Source organism: Eublepharis macularius, chromosome 17 (assembly GCF_028583425.1).
Source record: "Eublepharis macularius isolate TG4126 chromosome 17, MPM_Emac_v1.0, whole genome shotgun sequence".
Classification (NCBI taxonomy): domain Eukaryota; kingdom Metazoa; phylum Chordata; class Lepidosauria; order Squamata; family Eublepharidae; genus Eublepharis; species Eublepharis macularius.
Genome location: NC_072806.1, coordinates 21,454,499 through 21,471,214, shown reverse-complemented (window position 1 = coordinate 21,471,214; position 16,716 = coordinate 21,454,499). Strand labels below are relative to the sequence as shown.

General features: G+C 42.4%; 2 protein-coding genes across 3 annotated transcripts in view; one reads left to right on the top strand and one right to left on the bottom strand.

The window, feature by feature from the left end:
- AP2B1 (adaptor related protein complex 2 subunit beta 1) overlaps positions 1–1,219 on the bottom strand; it is a 95,810-nt gene extending 94,591 nt beyond the window's left edge. For both annotated transcript variants that reach the window (XM_055001285.1, XM_055001286.1), the window contains exon 1: positions 1,103–1,219. The gene's annotated coding sequence lies outside the window, so the exon portion shown is untranslated. The remainder of the gene's footprint in view (positions 1–1,102) is intronic.
- Positions 1,220–1,602: 383 nt separating this feature from the next.
- Positions 1,603–9,457, top strand: PEX12 (peroxisomal biogenesis factor 12). Its single transcript, XM_055001024.1, has 4 exons — positions 1,603–1,669; positions 4,998–5,157; positions 6,088–6,644; positions 7,905–9,457. The coding sequence occupies exons 2-4, from the start codon at positions 5,032–5,034 to the stop codon at positions 8,302–8,304; spliced, it is 1,083 nt and encodes a 360-aa protein (XP_054856999.1). The 5' UTR covers positions 1,603–1,669; positions 4,998–5,031; the 3' UTR covers positions 8,305–9,457.
- Positions 9,458–16,716: the final 7,259 nt, after the last annotated feature.

Here is a 16,716-nt window from a genome sequence, read left to right as displayed (position 1 = left end):
GTTCTGGCATACTGGAATCCAAAATATTTCTTCAGCTATGCATAGACTCAGGGCATAGACTACACTGTTTTCCTTCCCAAGATGCTGCTACCCGATGCATTTGAATTGCGTCTAACTATGTTTTGGCAAACGCATCAGATCAGAACGGGAAAGATTCTCATTTGCAAGGACCAGTTTTTTAAGAGGCATAAAATGACTTCCCAAGTCTTGCATTACATGAAGGGGCAGAGTGCTCACAGGCTCAGTTTTACGTCATCCGACTGTGTCTGAGCAAGCACAAAGGGCATTTCTTTTACCATTAGGATCAGGGGACAAGGATTTCCAGGGCATCAGTCTTTATTCTCTTCCCAGAAAGCTTAAAATTCAGCATATCACTTAAGACTTCCAGTGCGCTTTTGGCCAAACCAGCAGGGATTGATCTCCCAACCACTATGGAGAAAACTCCTCAAAGAGCAATGCTGTCTGCCAAACCTCAGAGCGGGAATCCAATTTGGAGGTCCTTCTATGGGCAGCTCTATATCCACAAGATCCGCCAGACTCCCATTCTCCATCCGTCATCTCCTCCCTGCAAGGTCTACCCCGGTGCCTTTTTTCCTTATCCACAGGGCTGCTTATTCCAAGGGCCTTGTGCCAGGGTGACCCAGTGCTCTTGTCGCCTTCTGCAATCATTCTGCTGTCACTGGACCAAACTCACTTGGCCCCAGACTGCCTCTCCATGCCCGCTTCTAGGAGGCGGAGCCTACGCTAAGGCTTCTCCCCTACCCCCTAGCAAACCCCAATCCACTGGCTCCTCCCAAATAGGGTAGCCAACTCCAGGGAGGGAAATTCCTAGAGATTTGGAGACTGGAGCCTGGGGAAGGAGGGATTTGAGGACAGGTTATAATTCCATAACGTCCACTCTCCAAATCAGCCCTTTTCTCCATGGGAACGGGTCTCTATGGCCTGATCAGTTGCAATCCCGGGAGATCTCCAGCCACCACCTGGAGGTTGGCAACTGGTCCTCTATTGAGGATGCTCCCCGCCCCTCCCCCTTCCTCTTCACCCCCTCCCACCATTCCAGAGGGGGCGGGGCGCCACCCAGGCCCCTCCCCAGCAGACTCACCCGCTAGCCCGAGGTGAATCGCGAAGGCGTCTGGTGGACTGAGGCGAAAGCGGCGGCGGCACCAGCAACGGTCGCGGAGACACCGAAGGGAGCCGCCTGGCTGGGGAGGCAACCGGAAGTCAGGCTGTCCGGGAGGACCGACCACAGAACGTCGCCGCGCCTTTCTACCTAGAGAGGACGGCGGCAGTAGAGAAGAGGGAGGCCAGAGCGGCACATCCACTTCCGGTTGCTGCTACGGACTCGGACCGTGGAGCACTTCCGGTTTCCTTCCGGTTTCCAAGGGAACCGGCATTTCCCTCTCAAGTTCTAAAAAGGAGGAGGTCTTTGCCAATAGGGATGCCAAAGCCTAGAGCGACGCCCCCTTCAATCCATGCGGAATTCTGGCCGCCTGAGAATTCTTTTCAACCAGCTTGTGGGGTTTTAGTCTGCAACTGGTCGTCCATGAACTTCCATGAACCATAGAGATGGAACGGGGGTGTTCCTAGCACTACCTGCTGCCTCGAGCTTCCGGTAGCAAATTGGCCGAAGCAAGACGACCATAGAGAAGAAAAGGCTAAGCAGGAGTAGGTAGGTAGGTGGGCATTGTTGGGGGCGGCGGCTACTGTCTCTCAAACACTGCGGGAAGCCTTTGGAGCTATAATAAAATCCCTGAATCGATGTGGGGGAGTGGGGCTGTCTGATAAATAATCGATTCAGATCAGAGAGTTGAAAGACCCTCTTCTTCACACAGTGTGACATTAACCTGTGGAACTCCCTGCCACATGGTGTAGTAATAGCCTTAAAAAGAGGACTAGACAGAGTCATCGAGAGGTTATTACGCAGTATTTTTGTGTTAAAATGTAAATACTCATATAGAAGGTTGTGCCAATCTCCACCAGTTCCCCCCACAAGCCTTGGGAGACACCCCCCCCAAAGATGCCGGTACAGTTACCCCCAAAAGCCCTGATTTGATGGCTGAATGGAACATGCTTTGAGGTAGTCTGCCCCTGTCTAACAGTTAGTGGGGTTGGGGATCAGGTAAGGACATATAATAATAATAAACTACACTCTTCTAGATAGATTAGTGCCCCACTCAGAGTGGTGAACAAAAGTCAGTGTTATCATCATCCCCACAACATAGCTGGGGAGCTGAGGCTGAGAGGAGTGGCTTACCCAAGGCCACCTGCTAAGCTCATGGCAGTAGTGGGATTCTAACCAGCAGAGCGCTGATTCACATCCCAACCATTTAACCATTAAGTTATACCAGCTCTGAATGAGGCCTCCTTGTGGTTTCCCAGATTCAGCAAGTTGGACATTGAGGGAAGCAAGATGGTGAGCCAGATGAATGTTTGATCTGATCCATTTGGGCTCTTCTTAGGGTCAGAGTTACACTTTATATTACACAGATAACATGAAATAATAGAATAACATCGAATAAAACAAGCCACTGCTATCTGAGATTTTTTCTCAACTCTCTCTTGAGGGTTTGGCAGTAGAATTTATATGTGGAGGGATTGTCCTGCTGTCTAGGAAGCAAATAGATCTCTTTTTCCATGTTATGAAAAATGAAACCTTGGCCTCATAGTGCCCCCCCAAATAAACCTTGTTTCAATACTGACTTGGTCAGGTACAGACAGGCATATAAATATTTAGAATAAAGAAATAAATATGCTTGTCGAGATACCAGTTTTGTGGGCAAGGAGAAAACTCCAGTTCATTAAAGCCCTGTTATTTATTTATAGTCTGCCTTTTTCACAGAGATCCAAGGCAGATTACATACTGTGAGTGAATACAATATAATCAATAGGTAGAACTAACAGAGTAAAAATCCAGTATGATTAACAGTTGGGGCATTCAGTTAAAACATACAATACGGTATGGTAGCATGAATTTGAAAACTAGCACAAAGCTGAACACAGATGAAACCTTTCTGAATTAAAGTGTAAGTAATTAATAGGACATGTTTAGCAACATGTAATTAATAGTAATTAATAGGACATGTTTAGCCCGGCAAGATTTGTTAGCATTTCACCAGGCCTGTAAGACGGAGCTGTTCCGCCAGGCATATTGTTTTTTTTATATATATATATAATATTTTTTATTTTTAACATCTAAAACAGTAAACTACAAAAAACTGCAATAGTACAAGGGGAGGGAAAGAAGGGGGAAAAAAAGAAGGGGAAGGGGGGGTGGAAAAAAAGGGGAAGGCAGCATACAAACACTAAACACTACACTTCAATGCTTTCCCTTCATACTGCCATAATTAAAAAATTAAAGCTTAATAAAGTAATGATGGAATGGTTGATCTTACAAAATACAAATTACAGTTCAAATTAAATCTTCCCCCCCCCCCTGGGCCTCGGACGCAGTTCTCTTTGAGCAGCTACAGCCGCAGCGCTCATTGCCTCCCCCCTCCCTTCAGGCTTCGAATCTTCTTCTTTTTGCTTGGTGTCTTGCCCAAATTCTTGATTTTTGTCCACAAAATCCCTTAGCTGATCTTCCGAATTAATCTTGTAAGCTTGATCTTTATAACTAAACCAGATTCCTTCCATAAATAGCCATTTGTACTTTATGCCACGTTCCCTCAAAAGAGCTGCCAGCCTTTTATACTTAAATCTTCTCTTCCGAACTAAAAATGGAACGTCCTTCAGTATCTTGACTTTATTTCCCAGAAAGTCCAAGTCCGCATTATATGAGTTATATAGGATAGTGTCCCGGACCCTCCTAGATGAAAACTCAATAACAATCTTGCGAGGCAGCTGCCGCTTCATTGCAGATTTTGAAGAAGCCCGACGGACTCCCAAAATGGCACTTTTTACCTGCCAGGCATATTGTTGATGCTAGGAAGTAACCCCCGCCCCCAGTTGGGGGGAATAAAGTATATGCCCTCCCGTCCAATGACATCTTCCATCTCCCACATATTTTTCTGGCAAAAACGCTTTGGAGACGGTGAAAAGGTGATCGTCTAGAACATGTGCTTCTATGCTTCTTGTTTCTATATTTATATAGATGTGGTATTTTAAACTGCAGTATGTTGTATTTTATGTTTTTAATGGTAATAATGGTTTGAACTGTGTAATGTGTTTTAAGCCTTGTTGTGATCTGCCCTGAGCCTGCTGGTGTGGGGAGGGCGGAGTATAAATTGAATAAATTAAATTAAATTAAACATTGAACTACCCAGTAGGAGCGTATCTATATCAGCAGACAGTACCCAATAGTCTTGTCCACAACAAACTGCGATTAGATCCAAGATTTCCCAAACCAGAAGGTCTTCTATCAGGTTTATGTCTATGAAGGTGGAGGGAAAGCAGAAGGCCATGGCTTTCAGATGGTGGCTCAGGTGTGACACCTTAATGCAGCCTTCGTGTCTGCCAGAACTCTTCTGCTATCAAGCTCAACAGTGCAATCCTAAGCACAGTTCTGCAGTTTTAGCCCACTGAAATCCTTAGGATTGCACTGCAAGTGGCAGCTTTGTTCTGGATATGGGGTGCAGCTGGATTACAGTAAGTGAATTCCAGAGGTGACTGAAGGCAATGGGAAAGGGACAGAGAGCAGCACAAGTTCCCCAGATCTTGTGCTTGCACATTTGCATCTTTGCACATGGAGGTCTAGAAACTTTGTTTCCAGTAATGAAGTCTGAAGAATTTACGCTTGACGAAAGCAAGTTCTCCATGTCTCTTATAATAATAACACTTTGTAAACCGCTCTGAGTGGGCATTAAGTTGTCCTGAAGGGCGGTATTATAAATCGAATGTTATTATTATTATTATTATTGCCTGTTAATTTTTATATTTGCGCACTGAAGATTAAATCCTTTGTTTAAAGTAATTCAATGCATTCAGGAGCTTCTGGCTAGGAAGAACTTTGGGATCGTTGCTGGTTACAAATCCTATTTCATTTGCAAAAAATTTGACAGAAGGGAGCCTACATTCCTCATCTCTGGAGAAGCCATGGCAGGGCATGGAGCTCACCTCACCACCGCTTCAGCCTTTGACGACAGGCCGTCCATCTTCGAGGTGGTGGCTCAAGACAGCTTGATGTCTGCCGTGAGACCTGCACTTCAACATGTGGCTAAGGTAAAAAAAAAAAGCTTCCTGCAGCTGGACTGTAGCAGCGGCAGATCTGTGCTTAGTTTCCTCTGTTTGTCCTTGGAATGATTAATGACTAAAGCCTTTTTTCCCCTCAGAATAACATTTTTATTGATTAAAAAGTTAAATAGTATTAAAAAGTTAAATAGTATTTTCTTAAAGAGTTTCTATAAATACTGACACAGCCAGACTTGAATAAGTAGGAAGAAATGTAGACGGTGTTGATTGCTTATTAGAAAAACTTCAATTAAGTTTGCTGAGATTTTTAATTGGATCGAAAGGCAAGATTGCACTTACAGCACGGTGCAATGGCTAGAATGTCAAGGATCCGGGAGACCCAGATTTGAATCCCCGCTCTGCCATGGAAGTTTGCTGGGTGGCCCTGGACCAGTCACACACTCTCAACCTAACCTCCTCCACAGGGTTATTGTGAGGATAAAATGAAGGAAAAGAGAACTGTGCAAGCTGTTTTGGGGAGAAAGGTGGAATATAAATGAAGTAAATAAATTACACAAGAGGAGGAGGAAATAAATGTCCACTGATTCCAAAAAGCTTTTTCAGTAACACAGTTATAACAACAACAACTGCGCTTCTATACTGCCCTTCTAGACAGATTAGGGCTCCACTCAGAGCGGTGAATAAGTGTTGTTATTATTCCTACAATACAGCTGGGGCTGAGAGGAGTGGCTTACCCAAGGCTGCCTGCTGAGCTCATGGCAGTAGTAGGATTCGAAACAGTAGAGTGCTGATTCGCAGCCAAACCACTTAACCACTGTGCTACAGCAGCTCTCGTAAAGAGATTAAAAAATTAATTCTAAGGCTCCCGTCCCTTAGTGGAGGAAGGAGAGAGAGAGATGGCCCTGAGAGAGTTGCCCTGTTGTTCTTGATCTTAATGCACGCCTTGCCTTCGTGTGCTAGGTGCTGGCTGAATCCAACCCCGGGCGTTATGGTTTCCTCTGGCATTGGTTTGATGAAATCTATACCATCCTAGACCTGTTGCTCCAACAGCACTACCTGTCCAGGTGCAGTGCCTCTTTTTCCGAAAACTTCTACGGCTTAAAGAGAGTCACGTTGCGAGGCAGCAGGAGGCCACACCAGTGGCTGGCCACCGCCGGGCTGCCACAGAAACAGCACTGGAAGTCACTCTGCTTGCTGGTCCTGATCCCGTATCTGAAAACCAAGCTGGAGAAGCTGGTCTCCCGGCTCCGAGAAGAGGACGATTACTCCATCCACCCCCCATCGTCGTCCTGGAAGCGCTTCTACAGGGCCTTCCTGGCAGCCTATCCTTTTGTGAACTTGGCGTGGGAGGGCTGGTTTCTGGCCCAGCAGCTGTGCTACATCTTGGGGAAGGCTCGGCATCACTCGCCCCTGCTGAGACTTGCTGGGGTGCGCTTGGTGAGGCTCACAGCAGAAGACCTGCAGGCCCTGGAGGAGCAACTGCCAGCCACGAGCACAACTCGGCCGCCAGCCTGCAGGTAAGGTGAAACAGAATCTAGCGCGCTCTGGAGCTCCAAGATAACAGCCAACCCCATTTAGACCTGGCCATTTGATCCGTCAAATAAGATCTGGTCAACTCAGCAGGTCGAATATTGGTTCAGTATTTTTTTAAAGCTGTAATTTAATTAGAACAAAAACAGAAAAAAACCTTTCATCATCAACAGGAAGGATGTTTCTGCTAATTACAAAACCGGGTTAATTAATGTGAAAAAATGAAAGTGGCTTTTCAACAAATTAATGAATGCTAGCAGCAAAGTGGTAGAGCATTTGCTTGGTATGCAGAAGGTCCCAGGTTCAGTCCCTGGCCTCTCCAGTTAAATAACATCAGGCAGGAGGTGATGTGAAGAGCCCCGTGGCACAGAGTGGTAAGCTGCAGTACTGCAGCCCAAGGTCTGCTCATGACCTGAGTTCGATCCTGGCGGAAGCCGGATTCAGATAGCCGGTTCAAGGTTGACTCAGCCTTCCATCCTTCCGAGGTCGGTAAAATGAGTACTCAATTTCCTGGGGGTAAAGTGCAGATAACTGGGGAAGGCAATGGCAAACCACCCCATAAAAAGTCTGCCAAGAAAACGTCGGGATGCCACGTCCCCCCATGGGTCAGTAATGACTTGGTGCTTGCACAGGGGACTCCCTTTACCTAGTAGGTGATGTGAAAGACCTCTACCTGAGACTCAAGAGAGCTGCTGCCTGTTTGAGCAGACAATATAGATTCTGATGGACCGATAGTCTGATTCAGTTCAATACATTTAAGATTTCTATAAATGAGAACTGAAGAGTTTTTCTCTTTGGCTTTTGTCCTGAGGAACGGGGCCCAGCCTACAGTTTCAAAAATTAAAAAATTAGAATTTAAATAAAGCAAAGTAACAGCAGCTCTTAAAAAAAACTTTAAAGGCCGTTGTACTATATAGTGCTGGTCAAATGCTTCCTCTTCGGAGATGCCTGCAGCTCTAGCAGGTGACCAGCAGGAGAAGCTGGCTCTAGTGCTGGGGAGGGGAAAGCGCCACTTTCCCCCGTCCTCACTAACATAGAACAGCAGCATGAAATACAAGAAGATGCCGCCTACCCAGGGGCACTCTTGGCTCACAGAACATTTGATGATGATTGCGGCCAACATCCAGCAAGGGAATTCTGTTGCTGATCTACCTGAGGCAGAGCAGAGATTCGATCCCTGGCACTCGCTTTGTTTGTTTGTACGTCTTTTCTGCCAATGCTTTTGTACTTCTGTCTCCCTTTTCCAGTGTGAAAGACCAAGTGCAGTCGGCTGCGAAGAAGGCCTTGGGGGGCCTGGCCTTCTCCCTCTCCACTGGCCTCTCCGTTGGAGTCTTCTTCCTCCAGTTTCTAGAATGGTGGTACTCCTCTGAAAACCAGGACACCATCAAGTCGTTGACTGCCCTGCCCATCCCACCACCACCCCTGCACTTGGACCATGGCACAGCCTCCCCGCTCTTGCCAAAGCTCAAAACCATTTGCCCGCTCTGCCGCAAAATCCGAGCCAACGACACGGCCCTCGCCACATCCGGCTTTGTGTTTTGTTACCGCTGCGCTTACAGCTATGTGAAGAGCCATCAGCAGTGCCCCATCACAGGCTATGCCACAGAACTTCAACACCTTGTCAAATTATACATGCCTGAAAACTGATGCAGGGGACATCCTTTGGCTTAGGGCTCAGGATGGGTGATTCCATCATGTGTTTTGGAGAATATCCTATATGGCAGCAAACATATATTCCAGAACACGAGCCCAGGGACCTGTTATACTTGCCCTATAAAAAGCAGCTCTGCTTTGCTGAGGGTTCTGACCAATCTGTCTTGGGAAAGCTGGACAGGTTTGTTCTGGAAGTCAAACTGAGAAGAAAGATGAATCCGCTGGCCCCTGATGTCTTGGCACACCAAGCCAAATGTGGCCTACAGCTCCTTGCACTCCACCAGCACCGCCCTTTCAGCAGCCCAATTAGGCAAGAAAAATGGCTGCTTTCTTGAGCCACTCAACATAGTTGGGATTTGTGAGTTTTTCAACTGTGGCTTAAAGAAGAGTGCTGATGATGTGAACTAGCTTTAGTGACCTCCTTGGGAAAGGCCCCGTTGCTCTTTGGTAGGGTGTTTTTTTTTTGTTTGTTTGTTTTGCAAACTTCACAGGGTGGAAGTAGTAAGCTAGAAGCAAAGGGTAAATTTCCCGTTACAACTGGGAGGCAACTTGATTTTTGTTACAGTGATAAAGAAATTGGGTGCCCCCAAGGAGGATGCACATTCTAGAATTGTAAGGGACCAACATGGTAATCTACACCAGCCTTCAACTGTGAAGCATTCCCATCCAATGCCCCCTTGTTAGCAAAAACCAAGAGGAAGTGCCTGCAGAGCAACTAATGCTAGGTGAATCTAACAAGCAGTACAGGGAAGACCACCCAAATCTAAGCCCCCAGACCAACTGGAAAGTTTCTGCCCACTCTTAGAGGACTCAGAAGAGTTATTCTGGGGAAGAAGCCAACCTAGTGGTGGAGTTTGCCAGCAGAATAGCCAGAGAGAATCCTTAGCATCTTGAATTACAGGATCCCAAGTGTAAGGAAGACCTTTCTACATCTGAAAACTCAAACAGCCACTGCCAATTAGGCAGTCCCAAGCAGTTGTCTGATTGGGTATGAGGCAGTTTCTTGTGGGAGGGAGCCACAGCCCCTGCTTTGCATGCAGAAGGTCCCTGGTCCAGTCCCCAGAATTTCCACTTAAAGGACCTCAGGTAGCAGGTGTGGAAGGGTAACTTCTCTGGTGCAACCCTGGAGATCTGGCAGTGGTCAAAGACAGTATGGGACTTGGTGGGCCAACGGCATGGCTCTGGATAAAGCCACTGCCTATGTTTTTCCAAGGGCCAAATAAGGTTATATTTGAGTTGCAGGTACACCAGATCTAGATGGTGTTCCAAGTAGCTGTGTGATTCAGCTGTGCTCTCTCTTTAATTAAGACAGTTATTAAAAACAAAAAATGAAGCACCTAATAAATGGTTTATTCAGACCTAGAGATTAATATTCTGACAACTTCAGCTTCTGCTTTGTATGTTTCGGCAACACTTTCAAGCCTGCACATGACATCGCTGTTCCCCATATATTCAAAAATGAGTGCCAAATTCTTCAGGCAAAAGTTCTTTTTACTGCCTTTCACATATAATACTAATAAAGTTCATTTGTATATCACTCTTCTAGGCTGATCAGTGCCCACTTAGAGCAGTGAACAAAGTCAGTGTTATTATCCCCACAATACAGTTTGGGAGCTGGGGATGAGAGGAGTGGTTGGCCAGCTGGTGAGTTCATGACAGTGGTGAGATTTGAACCAGCAAAGTGCTGCTTTGCAGCTCAGTTACTTTTTTTTAATTGTATTTTATTCAACGTTTTCAATAATTTTTTTTTAAAACAACAAGAACCAGTTAACAACATAGTATATTACATACAACAATCAGAAAAGTACACCTCCTGTTACATGGTTCAATACTCAATATTCAATTATTTGAGTGGCTGTTGTGTAACAAAAATATATAGGAAAAGCTCTGTTAAACAAATTTTTTCCAGGTTTGGTTACTGCTTAGTGGTGATCCTATTAATGTGCCAACTGGTATCATAAATATGCTAGGGAATAGTAGAGGTCATGTTTCTTGCTTACATTTGTCATATTTTCATCTTTTGTTAAGTAATCTAGAATTGGGGACCATTGCTCCAGATGGTGGGATTTATAGTTTTGGTTTTCCCTTTGGGCAAGTTGATCCGAAAGTTTTTCCATTATAAAACGGTCCCAAATTCGGGCTTGCCAATTAGAAATTGTCGGTGTGGATTTTTGTTTCCAATTAGAAGCTATAATTAGTTTTGCAATCGCTAATAATGTGAGCATTAGATTTATTCTGCTTTTTGGAATCCTTGGATCTTTCCAGTGGCTCAATAAAATTACTTCATATGTTCTAGGTATTACATATCCAGAAATAAACTCTATTTCCTTAATTACTTTATCCCAGAATGCTTTTACATATCTGCACTCCCACCAGCAGTGGAGAAAGGTCCCCAGCTCGCCACATTTCTTCCAACATTTAGGAGAAATAGCATGGTTTACATGATTGAGTTTGACTGGCGTCAGATACCAGTGAGAGTATATTTTTACAGTCTGCATTTTGATATTTATAATTCTAGAAGTATAGATGTGAGATTTCCAGATTTCCTTCCAGTTGTCATTGGAAGGATCTATGTTACATTCTTTTTGCCATATTCTTTGATAGGACAGCAATTTGTTTCCCTGCTTTACATTAATAAGGATATGGTAAATTTTAGAAATTAGCCCATTTTGTTTGTCTGTATCATTTCTTAACAACTGTTCAAATTCTGTGAGGGTTTTTTTTAGAGCTTTTTTAATTTCTTTATCTTCTGTGAGATGTTTGATTTGTAAATATTCAAACCATGGAATATGTGTTTGGGTGCCCAGCTCCAGTTTCGCTTTTTCCTGCATTAGGCCTTTTGATGTCACATCAATAAGTCTGGATTTGCCATTTTGCCTCCACCACTTAAAAGAGTTAGAACTTAATGCCGGACAAAACCAATTTTGCCCAGTGAAGGGAGAAATAATAGATATATCTGGTAAGAGTTTGCCTCTAAGCTTGTCCCATATTTTGATATCGCTATTTAAAAAATGATTTTGTGGTATGTTTGTAGTATTCCTAGTGTCTTTATTCCAAATGCTTTCTGGTACAGATATTCCCTCCTTGTTGTTTAGTTCAATATCTTTCCAGTCCATGACTACTGATTTATTCAATAGCAGTAATATGTTTCTAAGGTGAGCGGCCTCATAATAAGCTCTAAAGTCTGGTACATCAAGCCCTCCTCTCTTTGAGGTTCTTTTCATCGTTTCATAAGATATTCTTGGTTTTTTGTTATCCCAAATGAATTTGCTTATTTTAGCTTGCCACTCTTTAAATGCTCGCTCAGGGATTGTTAGTGGCAACGCTCTAAATAAGAATAGTAATTTGGAGGAAAGAAATAACCTAATTAAATTTATTCTTTCTATTAATGAAAGTTGTACTTTATTCCAATCAGAAAATAGTGAGGAAAGGGATTGAGTAATTTCTCTATAATTAGTGGTAAAGAGATCTCCTAGATTGATAGGGATCCTCACTCCCAAATACTGCCAAAATTGTTTTATCCATCTATATTGATAGGTTTGCTTAATGTTTTCAGTTTGGTCTGTGGTTAGGTAAATTGGGTAGATTTCACTCTTATTATAATTAATAGATAGACCTGACACTTCTTCAAATTTGTGAGCTAGCTCTTCTAATGCTTTCATTGAGTTATTAGGTTCTGACAGATACAGAACCATATCATCAGCAAATAATGAGATTTTGTGTTCTTTTTTACCAATTTTTATTCCTTTTATGGAAGGACATTCTCTTATATGATTAGCAAAAGGTTCGATAGCTAAGGCAAACAGGAGCGGGGAGAGAGGGCAACCCTGTCTTGTACCTCTTGATAGTTTGATTTTTTCTGATTTTTGTCCATTTATTTTGATCTGTGTGGTGGGAGCTGCATAAATAGTGTGTATTGCTCTTAGAATGCTACTGCCAAAATTCATATTTTCTAATAGTTTTTTAATATAATTTAATTCTACCCGATCAAAAGCTTTTTCTATATCAAGAGCCAAAATAATTGATGATAGCTTAGCTTTTCTACTGTGTTGTATTATGTCCAGTGTTCTCCTTATATTATCCGTTAATTGTCTCTTTGGAATGAATCCTGATTGATCTAAATTGATGTAATTTGAGATTATTTTGTTTAACCTAGCTGTTAGAATTGCAGTAAATATTTTGTTATCTTGGTTTAGGAGAGTTATGGGGCGGTATGAAGCTGGATTTGTTGTATCTTTGTTAGGTTTAGGAATAACTACTATGTTTGAGTCTGTCCACGTAGGGGGTAGGACTCCTTGATCTAGGATTAGGTTACAAACTTTGGTTAATGTTGGAGCTAGCAGAGTTGAATATTTTTTATAAAATTCTGCTGGGAGTCCATCCTTCCCTGGGGTTTTGTTGTTCTTTAGATTTTTTATTACTTCAAGTGTCTCTTGAAGAGATATATGTTGATCCATAAAGATTTTATGTTCCTGAGATAATTTATTTTTTATGCCGAATCCACTCAAAAACTTATTTATTTTATTTGGTTGAGGGTTATCTGTTGAGTATAATTTAGAGTAGAATTTAGAAAAGGTTTCAATAATTATTTTAGAACTAGTTTGGAGTTGGCCCTTTTCGTCCCTTATAAGATTAATCATTTTGTTTGCCATCTTTTTGCCTACTTTCCAGGAAAGTAGCTTTAATGTCTTGGTATTTTTCTGCCAATATTTTTGTTTTAAAAATAAAAGATTTTTTTGGATCGTCGTTGTCTCTAATGACTCCAATTTTTTCCTCTCAGTCAAGATTTGTTTGTATATTTTCTTGCTACATGTTTTTTTATGAGCCTGTTCTAAGCTAAGTAAGTTATTAGAAATTTCTACTTTAACCCTTTCTTTTTTTTATAGGCAGTGGCTATTGCTATATATTTGCCTCTTATTACAGCTTTCATTGCATCCCAAATTATCTCCAGAGAGACCCCACACTGCAAATTGTGGTCAAAATAATTTTGGATCTCTTCGCCTATACTTTCATAGGCTTCAGTATCAAATAAAAGAGATTTATTCAAGCTCCAATTTGGTTGTCGGTTTTGTTCCAGAGGCATAAATGAACATTCCACCCATGCATGGTCTGTCCACATTTTCAAGCCAATTTTTGAAGACGGGATCTGTAGCATTAGATTTGGAGAAGCTAGTATGTAGTCTATCCTTGTGTGTACCTCATGTCTGGGTGAAAAAAAGGTGTAATCCCTTTCGTTTGGATGGTGGTTTCTCCAAACATCACCTAAATTAAAGTGTTCTAAAATATATGATAGTTGCTCTGTTTGGGGGTTATTAGATTGTTTGACCTTGATTTTTCTCTTTTTATTTGAGTGGTCTAGCTTTGGGTTGGCAATTAAATTCAGGTCTCCTCCCAGCAACAAACCTCCTTCCTGGAATGCTATTAGTTTGGTAAACGTATCCTTCAAGAATACACGTTGGCTTTTATTGGGTGCGTAGATTGAAGCTAATGTAACATCTGTGGATTCTAGTGTTCCTTTAATGAATATATATCTGCCCTGTTGGTCTGCTTCTATTTTTTTACAGTCAAATCTAGCATTTTTTGAGATTAGTATGGCCACACCCCTGGACTTGGATGTACCAAATGCTTGATATTGGTATCCCCACCATTTTGACTTAAATACCTGATTTGCTTTTGCTGTTAAATGTGTTTCTTGTAATAGTAGTATGTCCGGGCGATGTCTTAATAGCATTGTCAAAACTCTTTTGCTTTTAATTACATTGTTAAGACCTCTGCAATTTAATGAGATCACTTTAAGAACCATTTCCTGAGGATAAAAAAGAATTAAGAAAAGTTACAATATGTTGTATTGATGATAGACTTTATACAGCCAAACTATATCTTATTCCCTTACTCTAGTATATTGACTTGTTTAAATAAAATTATACAAACTTGGAGTGCGGTTTTAAATTTTCACTCGCACCCCAGTTATTTCCTTGTATATATTATCAAAGTAGCTGAACTTGAAAGAAAAGGATAGGAGGTGGTGGAAACAAGAAAAGAGAAGAAAAGGAGTATAGAAAAAAAAAGAAAGAGGTTTATAGACTAGAAAAAGTTAGTAGACGTTATATACAACAACTCCTCTCTAAGGAGGACAACCACCAGAACCTTTCCCTTAAAAAGGGAAATAAAAAACAATATAACTCTTATAATGAAACCAGATCCAAATCTCTGGTTGGAGTTTAACAAGCAAATTGAACAAGTACAATAAAATAAAACCAAATAGTTTCAGTTAAACCTGGGCTAAATGCCCAGCTCTGGGGTTTTAATTAAACTGGGGGCAAAGAAGGGCTCAGAACCTTAACCTTCCCCCCCCCCCCCGGCCATTATTTTCTAAGCTGAGTATGCCCTTGCTGCTGGAAAAGGAAAAAAAGGAGTCAGCTGCAGTATAGAAGAATCATGGCATCACTGTCAGAGAAGTGTTTAAGGAGTTCCAGGTGTTCTTTTTAAGAGTCTTTCTTCACTGGAATCTTGCTTGAGCTTGTAGGTGAAGATCTCGTGTAATCTGCTTTGTTCTTGCTTGGAGGGTCTAGTGCAATGAATTGTTGTAGAGCCTTTAGCATTTTGAGCCCACTCTCTTCGTTATCTGCCTGGAAGGTTCTCCCTTGCTGATGCACTAGCAGTTTAGTTGACGATATCCATCGATATCTTATACCTGCTTCATTGAGTTTGTTGATGACAGGTTTTAATTCTCTTCTTTTAATTAATGTTTCATTTGAAAGGTCTTGATATACAAATATTCTTTTGTTTTGAAAAGAAAAAAAACCTCTTGCTCTTGCTTCCCGCATTACTTTGTCTTTCGTCCTACTGTCTAGAAAGCTTACAACAATGTCTCTTTGCTGCCTGGCTCTTAAGTTTCTCACTGAGCCCAATCTGTAAGCATCGATAATGGTGGGGGTAATTCCCTCCTCCAGTTTCAGCTCATTGCCTAGCCATTCAGCTATAAATGATATTAAGTCTTTATTTCCTTCATCATTGTCTTCAAAACCTTTAAGTTTCACATTATTATTTCTCAGTTTATTGTCCAGGTCAATTATTTTATTTTCTAATGTAGCATTTTTAGCTTCCAGGACCTGGACTTTTTCTTGTGCAGAAAGACCCAGCTCCATAGCATTTTTTGCAGTCTGAGAAACCTGTTGCAAAGACTCTTTTATTTCACTGAGCTGATTTTTAAGTATGCCTTCAATTCTAGTGACTATTTTCTCCTCCAATCTATCCATAGCATTTTTTAACTCACTTTCAAGTGCTTGAATCTTCTCTGTTTCTTCAGGGTTCCCCCCGGCAGCCATTTTAGCCTGCATTCCTCTTTTTTCAGCTGCAGCTTGAGTAGCTTCTACAGGCTCCAGGTAAGCTTTTAGAGTTGGGTTTGTCGGACCAGAGGGCTTAGTCTTGCCTCCACCGACTTTGCCCATAGCTTTTTAAAGGCTGCTGGAGCTTGGGCGCTTAAAATTAGCCGTGGCAGGGAGTTGGGGTTTGGAGCAAGTCCTTCAAGCATCCACCATGCCGGTGCAACGCCCCACCCCTCTGCAGCTCAGTTACTTAACCACTACACTTCGCCAGCTCTCTTAAGAATTCAGTTCTTTTCCATCACTGGGGATGTAGTTTATTTATGTTATTTATTGTCCACCTTTCGCTGAGACTAAAGGCAGGTTACCCAGTGTAAGACAATATTATCAACAACTGAGACGTTCGATAAATATAACAAGTTTACGCTGCAGAAACTGAAACTGAATAAAATTCAAACCGAGGAAGACAGAGATGAAATGCTGCTGTAACGAAACATAAGAAATCTGACATGACATATTAAAGGTTTAGTCAATGGTGTTTTTTAGAGGGCCGGGACTGTATTTTTCCCCTTTTGTACCGTGCTACCCACAGGAAGAAAAAAGGAAAGGAAGTGGTCTGTAAATATTCAGCTCTCAAGGAACCCTTTCCCCTTTTGATTAATCAGCATCCTGAAACACAGATGCCTGTTCTAGGAAGTGCAAGGAAATCCACAGCACCTAATTCTACACAGAGGGTGCAGAATTTCCCCATTTCCTGCCAGCTTACTGATGTCTCAGCCAGCGTCCCACAGATCCTAGGCTGAGTAAGCCATCTGGCACTTGAGCACAGCAGCCAGGGCTCAAAACAGCATGAATCCACAGGAGCCTTGCGGCATCTTAAAAGACATTTTATTATTGTTGCCTCTCAAATGAGGGGTTATTTTTTAGCCTTACACTTTTTTTAGTCTAAAGCGCCCCAAGTCCCTTTGTTTTATCAGTGGCACAGTATTTTCATCTTCCAGCGCCAAAATCCATTTGGGGCACACGATCACCCATCTCATGATGCTTTGACACTGCCACCAGATTTTCCTGGTCACTTAGA